At 39.1% G+C, this 9,561-nt stretch overlaps 2 protein-coding genes across 2 annotated transcripts in view; both read right to left on the bottom strand.

The window, feature by feature from the left end:
• LOC106806550 overlaps positions 1 to 2,646 on the bottom strand; it is a 6,951-nt gene extending 4,305 nt beyond the window's left edge. Inside the window, exon 1 of the mRNA XM_014808530.1 lies at positions 2,628 to 2,646. Within this exon, the coding sequence (XP_014664016.1) occupies positions 2,628 to 2,633 (6 nt within the window). The 5' untranslated portion in view covers positions 2,634 to 2,646. The remainder of the gene's footprint in view (positions 1 to 2,627) is intronic.
• A 436-nt stretch (positions 2,647 to 3,082) lies between these two features.
• LOC106806816 (protein CIP2A-like) overlaps positions 3,083 to 9,561 on the bottom strand; it is an 8,936-nt gene continuing 2,457 nt past the window's right edge. The window contains exons 2-10 of the mRNA XM_014808928.1: positions 7,972 to 8,125; positions 6,182 to 6,285; positions 5,945 to 6,033; positions 5,539 to 5,629; positions 5,182 to 5,307; positions 4,524 to 4,681; positions 4,120 to 4,195; positions 3,384 to 3,584; positions 3,083 to 3,217 (exon numbers count right to left, since the gene is read on the bottom strand). Coding sequence (XP_014664414.1) covers positions 3,164 to 3,217; positions 3,384 to 3,584; positions 4,120 to 4,195; positions 4,524 to 4,681; positions 5,182 to 5,307; positions 5,539 to 5,629; positions 5,945 to 6,033; positions 6,182 to 6,285; positions 7,972 to 8,125 — 1,053 coding nt within the window. The 3' untranslated portion in view covers positions 3,083 to 3,163. The remainder of the gene's footprint in view (positions 3,218 to 3,383; positions 3,585 to 4,119; positions 4,196 to 4,523; positions 4,682 to 5,181; positions 5,308 to 5,538; positions 5,630 to 5,944; positions 6,034 to 6,181; positions 6,286 to 7,971; positions 8,126 to 9,561) is intronic.

Below are 9,561 nucleotides of genomic sequence, written 5' to 3'. Positions count from 1 at the left end.
CTCAGCATTTTGATCATTTGCTATATTACAAATATCAATCTCATTGCTACCTCGAGCACTATGTTGCATTATATCATTTTGCGAATATATCGATCTCATTTGCTATCTCGCCCAATTCACTTACTGCTCCCTTGCAATATCAATCTCATTGCTATTCTCGGTAATATCTCGATTACTGCTATCTTGCATTCATTGCTATCTTACATATCAATCTCATTTCTATTTCGGCAATTCTTGGCTTACTGGCTATCTTGCCCACTTATTTCGATTCATTGCTATCTGCTGGTAATATTCTCATATTACTGCTACTCTTGCATCTTGCTATCTTGCAATATCAATCTCATTTCTATCTCTGAATGTCTTGCATTACTGCTATCTTTGCACTTATCGATCTCATTGCCTATCTCGGTAATTTCTCACATTACTGCTTCTTGATCATTGCTATCTTGCAATATCAATCTCATTTCTATCTCGCAATGTCTTGCATTACTGCTTATTTGTACTTATCGATCTACATTGCTATCTCGACAATATCTCGCATTCTGTACGTGCAATATCGATTCATTGCTATCTCGACAATTGCATCATGCTTATCTCTGCCTGAACAGCAGGTTTCGACTTGTTGGTTCCCAGTGCTTCCTAACTGATTGTGTTTCGTCTCGACGAAGGATACTGTGAGTATTGCCGGTGCTGTCGCGATTCGAATTTCTCACGGCCAAAGTTCGATATTTTAAAATTTAACAGTTGCGACCTTTATTCTTAATTTAGCAATCCCACTATATTTCTTTACTGTGCAGACCTTCATTTCTGTATAATTATCACAAATATACACCGATTTATCCGCGACAACGTTTAAATAGGCGCGTGTATATGCTTACCGTGGTAATTGCTACGCCAATTGATGAATCTAGACCAGTGTGTTATGTGGGTCGATTACCTTTTCCCAGTTCGGTTGTGTGTGATAGTCCGGGAGTGCCCGATGTATGTAGGCACGTTGATTTATAAGTAGGATTTTGTTCCTTCCATCTTGGTTGTATTGTTAAACTGTTCCTTCCTTGTTTCCCGTGTTTGCCGGCCGAGGCTTGAGGAAAAGATGTCGGTAATGCTCCTGTGTTTGGTGCGGGAGATCTGACTTCGTCAGCTGAGCTAAAACATATAATTTGGCATTGTAACCCCTAATATTTCCCAGTCAATTTCAATTAGCTAGCAGCACCTGTTACTACCACTGCTATTAGGTAAAATTTCTTTAACCATCTGTACAATTAGGTAGGTACAGTACACACAATCTATTATTATTATCGAAACCCTTGGGACCTGACACGTTTCGAAATTCGAAATTTTTCGGATTTCGGAATGGTAGTACAGTACAGATAGATATACATACCATATATTCTGTGACTAACCAATTCTAAAACCCAAGTTTTCAAGAGACCAAGTGCGTTACTGGTACAGTACAATATGTAATGATAATGAATGCCAAACACATTAATAATCGTCGGGTCGAGTTTTGGCACCACACGCGACTTTGGTGTGCAGACGACATCCACGAAAAAGCTTTTGCGTTTTCGGAGCTTTCGCGTTTTCAGAATTTCAGATAATAGATTGTGTACTGTATTATCAGGTGTATTGTACGTTATAAGTCACAGCTAGTGGTACCCTCTATATCTGCTTACAGCTAGTTTCTCAAATTTCTGTGTAAGGTCACCACTGCCCAATGCTGGCAAGGTTCCTTTGCCTACATCGTTAGCATCTGTCTTCGCTTGGCTTCCATGCGTGACAACTGCTCAGCCAGACTAAAAACCAAAAAACACAACAACGATATTAGTTGAGGGAAATCTGAAATGTAATCCTAGTTGGTCAGTATTTCATGTCTGCATCTCTGTATTTAACAGAGTGACACATTTTACAGTTCAATAGTCCCTTCCAGCTAGACTATTGCTACTAAATTTTCATCTCGTTATTTCCTCTTGTAAGAGGGCGACTTTATTTCAAATCTCCTACAAACATAAAAAGTATTATGGAAGTATTTGTGTATTTGTAGGCAATTCCACTTCACACAGCAGTACACCCATAATCAAGTTCAGGCCATGATTTGATAGTTAGACCTGCAGTACTAAACAGAAATAGCAATGAGGCACACCCGGCCGTTGTCCCACACTATTTTGATAGACTTTTTCTTATTATACCTTTGCACTGCGGCTGATGGCTGATTGGAGTAAGTAAAGAGCTGCACTGGCTGACTCTGTGCTGCCTCCTATCAGGCTCATTCCTAGCACTTCTGCTATCCTTTGATCCTATATGCAGCAGCAAGTCAATTCATGAAAATAACAACAATAATAACAAGAATAATACTAGAATACACTGTATAATATATATATATATATATATATATATATACTATATATATATATACAGATACTGTTGGAATTCAAACACTTTTGTTCATTTCTCCTAAACCCAAGTGTTACACACAATTACCAAGAACTAGTAAGAAGAGAAAGATCTTAAGCCAATGATCAAAGTTAATTTCATTTCTCTACTTCTTTACACATACATGGTCACAAATACAGAAAGAATCGTGTTTAGCCTTATTTTCAGTTATCATTTAGATAGTGGCAGACTTCTACCTGCATGTAGCTATGAATCGTGTCTTCTCTCTCTATCAACTGTAGAAGTCGCAAGCATAGATGACTATGTCAGCTCCTTGCACTGGTTCACAGTTATGAGTGTCACCTCCTGCCCTCTGGTGGTCATCCAACTGGACAGTGACCAGTCTATCTAGTGGTTCTAGCTGCACATTATTCTTATAACTCCTGCAACTCAGCATTGCCTGATGACCAGAGATGTAACATTGTCAAGAAGAACATCATAAAAGTCCAAGTTGTGCATTTGATTGATTCATATATTTTACAGCAACATAAAAATTAAAATTGCACAATTCTCGAGGTTGTCTACTTGCAAACGATTTTAAATTACCATGTGCATGCAAAAAGACAGAGGTGATAGAATAACATCATTCTACATAATCAATAGTTGTGTAACACAGTTATTGTCAATATTTCTTTACAAGGATATCATGAGCAGTAACAGCAGTAGACGTATACAGCTCTGCCAACTTGGAGAGCTTGCAACTGCATTTGCCATCAGCGCTGTGCAGAGAATGCTAACTTGACTGAAAAAGGGACGAGTGCATTCTGGAAGGTTTTTTACAAGCTTCCTAGAAAACGAAACAAATTCGTCTGACTATTAGAACAGTTGAAAGCACCATAGTCAGTCCAATCTTACACGTTCACTAGCACATTGCAGAAACCAAACTGTCATTTCTGTCATGTTTTTAAGTGTCATTTACACACACAATAATTGTTGTATTATTAATATCAAACCTTCATGAGTTTTCGCAACATGTCCAAGGCCAATAGAGATGTGTTGTCACAGGTACTAGCACTAGGGTCAGAGGCGAGCGAAATCAGGCTCACTAACGGAGTGAGTGTGAGGTCTTGCTTCTGACCAGATACACCAAATATCTTGTACAGATATTCTCTTGAAGCTTTTAGTTCACAAAGAGCTAATAGTAGCTGTAGTACCTAAAGAGAAAAAAATTCAGGAGATAACAACCCGTAATAAACCAATGTTAAATTATAGCTTTCTCACAGAACGTCGGTAAGGGTTACAACTACATCTAGAAATACCCATGCAGAATTCACCGAGAGGGAGAATCCCCACATATTGAGACATACTAGGAGATCTGGCCTGGTGCAACAGTAAAATAACCCAATAAGAAATCATTTTAGGCTATGGCCAAAGCCATTAATGCCACGTTAGAAATGAAAGATTAGTATCGACTAATGGCCATCTCATGAAATTTTGCAACTCTACCTAGCACTGCACTGATTATCTCTGTTACTTGCCTCCTGTTACTGCATTAAGTTGACATTACTATCCAAATGATAAAATCTCACAACAGCTAATTCATTTTTTTATAAGAACTATAACTTATTTTATAAATTCCAGTAATGATTAATTGTTTTCTTAAATCTTGAATGAGTTCAATCCATCATTATAGAATTTACACACAAATTTGTCTCAGAGTATCTAAGCAGGTAATAAACAACAACTCACTCTCGTGGCAGAATCATGTGGCAGAGATGAAAGCCTACGAGTTGCCTCATCCAAACAATGAGAAATATGCTCTGGACTGCAAACAAAATAATAGAACTGATCTACACTAAGAATTCCTACTTAACCACACCAAAATATGTTCTCACATAATGACAAACTTGGCTTCAAAACGTAGTTCATGATTTCATTTTAATATATGCAGTTCTTAAGGTCTAGCCACTATTTGCTCACACTATATCTACGTTACGAACAGCACGAGCACTGATGACACACCTGATTATACTATGCGTGCAGATTAGTATATCCTATTCACTTGAAGTTCCTTAGGGGCACAAACGGTCAGTGACTTGAGACAAACTGTTTAACTGCAAACCTAAGTAGCAGGTAGTGTGTGAGCTACTCACGTGGCTGTGTCCAGGTAGTGGCGGAGGTTGTTCGAGCGCAGCACGGTCATGAACAGGTCTACGGCGTAGTGCTGCAGCTCTGGCTCATTGTCGCCACGCAGAACCACGTTGAATACTATCTGCACGGTCTGACCGACGTTACGGCTCGTTCTGAACCACTGCGGAAACATACGACGTTACACCACAGATTATATACACACAAGCCGGTTTATGTAATACAGTTACACCACAGGTTATATACACACACAGGCCGGTTCATGTTATAAAGTCGCACCATAGATTATTTGCACACAAGTTGGTTCATGTTATACAATTACACCATAGCTTATATACACACAGGCAGGTTCATGTTATATAGTTACACCAGCGATTAAACACACACAGGCTCATTTACGACATATAGTTACACCAGCGATTAAACACACACAGGCTCATTTACGACATACAGTTACACCACATGTTATATACACACAGGTTCAATATATTATATATTATGTAAGCACACAATCAATGTAAATAGATTGATCAAAGGATAACTTGATATGAATATTTAAAATGGAGGAGATTTCAATGATGTAGAGTACCTAGAGTGCATTACTAAACTAACCTACAGAATCAAATTTTCAGAAAAATGTGAAATAGAAAATCTCATCTTTACCGTTTCACCAAGCTCCGGATAGCACAAACAAACGTTTGTCAATATGGACTGTGCAAGAACGACCAGAAAGCTTGGCTGATTTGATAGGAGGATAATTAACTTCTTAATCACTGCTCTGCTGTTTCCCTGAAATGAAAGAGGAATCATATTTTGCGCAACAATTCTTCTGCAGCAGTAATTGATAATAATTGGAATCTAAACAGAATAAAATTGTAAGCTATAATAGTTTATGTGAAACTTGTTGGCTTATTAAGCTTTACTGTTTTACACACTCAGTATACCACAAAGTCATAGGCACCATGATTAGGCAAGACACAAACAAAAATATGGCATGAACTTTACTTTCATGTTACTAACCAGTTTCTTTATACATGTGCTTGCAACCTTGTAGTTACTTGTCAGATTTGCAAGGATGGTCAAACTGACCTGTAATCTTTCTTCTGCTAAACTGTAAGAAAATAAAGTACTTAGTATCAACTAACATTTACATAGAGAAATCACTGTCTTGAAATCAACTCATTAATACAGTAACCTATATTGAGACATATTTATCGCAACAAAAATAGAGAATATCAGCTATGGTTCTAGGAAAAAACCAGGAATCAGGAGGGAAACTGGAACAACTAGGAATCAACCAACACATTTTCTCCAACCATTGCACAGAATGACATTTTTATAGTTGATATATGCACTCAGAGAAATGCCAATTTACAATAAATACCAATTTCCTCAACACATAATGGCTATGTTTCAGCATACATACATGAAAGATGCCAGTGTGTCTATAAGTTCGGCCACACATGTGATGCCCTGAGTATCTTTGTACGAGATTTTGGCAAGTAATCTAAGACACTGCAGGAACAAAAACAGTCAAAAATGTTAATCTCAAATGTGCTCTGAAAGTCGAATGTCACTCAAGATTCCCTAATCGGGCAAATATATTAATCATCTATCGTTATATGAGTTAATACCGAGTGTCAGGAACTAAAACAGTATGTACCAATTCAAGAATTTCCTCTGTCGGTGGATGCTGCGTGATTTTGAGAGCAAGGATTGAGCAGAGCTGCAGTGATTGGAGTTCCTTGACAACTTCTGTACTCTTGCCTTCACACACGTGAAAATTGAACAAGAACAATACAATGTACAGCACATACTTTCAGTGTTTGCGCAATTGCCAGACAATGAAAGCCCACATATATAATTTTGATTAATTTATAGCACCTATTCAACATACCAACAATAACTAGAAAGGGCAGTTGTCGCCAACTACATGTATCCCCCGTGTTAATTCTCCCCAAGATGTGTAAGTACACGAAGTTTGGTCGCACTAGGTCAATTAGGGGCCGAGTTATAGAGCGGAAGGGAAATATGATGAAGGTCAAGGTCAAGGTCAATGTCAAATAAAGGTTGCAGTGACCTGGTTTTGGTATGCCACACACATTCTCCCCAAGATGTGTAAGTATAGCAAGTTTGGTAGCGCTAGGTCAATTAGGGCCGAGTTATAGAGCGGAAGGAAAATATGATCAAGGTCAAGGTAAGGAACAAGATAAAGGTCGTAGTGACCTGGTTGTTGGTATGCGACACAGCACCTTCTCCCAAGATGTGTAAGTATACCAAGTTTGGAGCGCTAGTAAATTAGCGCGGCGAGAGTTGGATGACGGAAGGGGAAATATGAGTCAAGGCTCAAGGTAAAGTCGAAATAAAGGTTCGTAGTGGACCTGGTTGTTCGGTAGCGCTAGGTCATTAGCCGAGTTGATAGAGCGAAGGGAAATATGATCAAAGCGGTCTAAGGTAAAGGTCAAATAAAGGTCGCAGTGATCCTGGGCTTTTGGTACGCTGCGCGCACCTTTCCACCAAGATGTGTAAGTATACGAAGTTTGTAGTGCTAGCGTCACATTAGAGGGCCGAGTTAGAGAGGCGAAGGGAAATATCGATCAAGGGTCAAATAGATCGCAGTGACCTGAGTCTTGGTACGGTGCCTCCACCTTCTCTCCCACAAGATGTGTAGGTATACGCAAGATTTGGATAAGTGCTAGGCCAAATAGGCGGCGAGTTAAGAGGGAAAGGAAATATGATCAATGGGTCAGAGGTAAAGGTCAATAAGGTCGGCACGTGACCTGGTTTTGGTACGGCTGCCTCACCTTCTTCCGCAAGATGCTGTAACGTATACCAAGTCTTGTAGCGCGCTAGGTCGAACTTAGGGGCAGAGTTAGAGAGCGCAAGGGGAAATCATGGATCAAGGTCAAGGTAAAGGCAAAAAAGGTTGCAGTGACCTGATTTTTGGTAGCGCCTGCTCACCTTCTCCCAAGATGTGTAAGTCTACCAAAGTTTTGGTACCGCTAGTCAAGTTAGGGGTGCGAGTTATAGAGCGGAAGGGAAATTGTCTGCAGCGGCGGCGGCTGGGGAGACGTGAAACCATAGTATCACCGCCGACTTCGTCGCGGGGGATACAATAATAAGAACCATATTAAAATGAGGGCTTTCTTGAAACTATACGCAAAAGTATGAGTGATAGTTATACAAATAATGGTGTTTGGATAAAAACGTTAGCACTTATGCACACTTAGACACTCAGGAATGCTCGCACACACACGCACGCATGCATGCACACACTTGCACGCTTGCACATGCACGCATGCACACACACGCATGCACACGCACGCACACACACGCACGCACGCATGCACACACACGTGTCAGAATTTATTTAATAACATGTTGAAACCAGTTACAGCCATTTTGCAACTCAAGTATTAAATACTTTAAAAGTTCCAGAGGATGTTCACTCACTGAGTCCTAGCAGGAGCCTTATCACTTTCTCAAGTAGTGTTATTTCACTCCCAGGATTGATCGTGATGTCAGTAAGACACAGCAGAAGCTCCTTGTTTTGTGACATAGTGACACCCTCCCATGCATCGTTCTTGCTCAGATATCTGTGGACAAGCTGCAAGCATGCACAAAGTAGTAAAAAGACAAGTATGACACTGATGCCATAATTTTTTTAAATAAAATTGAACACTGCAATAAAATGTCTATTAGTATTAGCTCCAAGAAACAATTATACATTAAAAGACGGTTTTAAACTCTTGCCATAGAAATACTTCGTTAATAGAAAAAAAGTAAAATATTAGTAGATCATGTTTTCACATAATTATATGAAGCTGTTCAAGAGTTTTGATAGAGGTAGAATATTTTGCAATGGGTGGTTGTCAGGCTTTATATTGACGTTAGACTCGTGGCTTGGTCACGCTAGGTAATATGTTATCAGGAATACACAAATTTATGTACTTCCTGTAATCCTGATCATATCTAGAAGCATACCATCTGGATTTCAGGATAGAGAAAAGTTGTCAGAGTAAAGGGGAAGGGTTGGAGAAGGTAGAGGAGGGATGAAGTGGATACAACTTTTTCACCTTCCCAGTCCCCGTGGCATAGTGATCTCCTGAACACATAATGACATATATATATATATATATATATATATATATATATATATATACAGATACTGTTGGAATTCAAACACTTTTGTTCATTTCTCCTAAACCCAAGTGTTACACACAATTACCCAAGAACTAGTAAGAAGAGAAAGATCTTAAGCCAATGATCAAAGTTAATTTCATTTCTCTACTTCTTTACACATACATGGTCACAAATACAGAAAGAATCTGTTTTAGCCTTATTTCAGTTATCATTTAGATAGTGGCAGACTTCTACCTGCATGTAGCTATGAATCGTGTCTCTCTCTCCTATCAACTGTAGAAGTCGCAAGGCATAGATGACTATGTCAGCTCCTTGCACTGGTTCACAGTTATGAGTGTCAACTCCTGCCCTCTGGTGGTCATCCAACTGGACAGTGACCAGTCTATCTAGTGGTTCTAGCTGCACATTATTCTTAATAACCTCCTGCAACTCAGCATTGCCTGATGACCAGAGATGTAACATTGTCAAGAAGAACATCATAAAAGTCAAAGTTGTTGCATTTGATTGATTCATATATCTTACAGGCAACATGAAAATTAAAATTGCACAATTCTCGAGGTTGTCTACTTGCAAACGATTTTAAAATTACCATGTGCATGCAAAAAGACAGAGGTGATAGAATAACATCATTCTACATAATCAATAGTTGTGTAACACAGTTATTGTCAATATTTCTTTACAAGGATATCAATGAGCAGTAACAGCAGTAGACGTATACAGCTCTGCCAACTTGGAGAGCTTGCAACTGCATTTGCCATCAGCGCTGTGCAGAGAATGCTAACTTGACTGAAAAGGGATGAGTGCATTCTGGGAAGGTTTTTACAAGCTTCCTAGAAAACGAAACAAATTCGTCTGACTATTAGAACAGTTGAAAGCACCATAGTCAGTCCAATCTTACAC

Source organism: Priapulus caudatus, unplaced genomic scaffold (genome assembly GCF_000485595.1).
Source record: "Priapulus caudatus unplaced genomic scaffold, Priapulus_caudatus-5.0.1 Scaffold9, whole genome shotgun sequence".
NCBI lineage: Eukaryota > Metazoa > Priapulida > Priapulimorpha > Priapulimorphida > Priapulidae > Priapulus > Priapulus caudatus.
The sequence above is the reverse complement of the archived record's forward strand: the minus strand, read 5'-3'. Positions and strand labels throughout refer to the sequence as shown.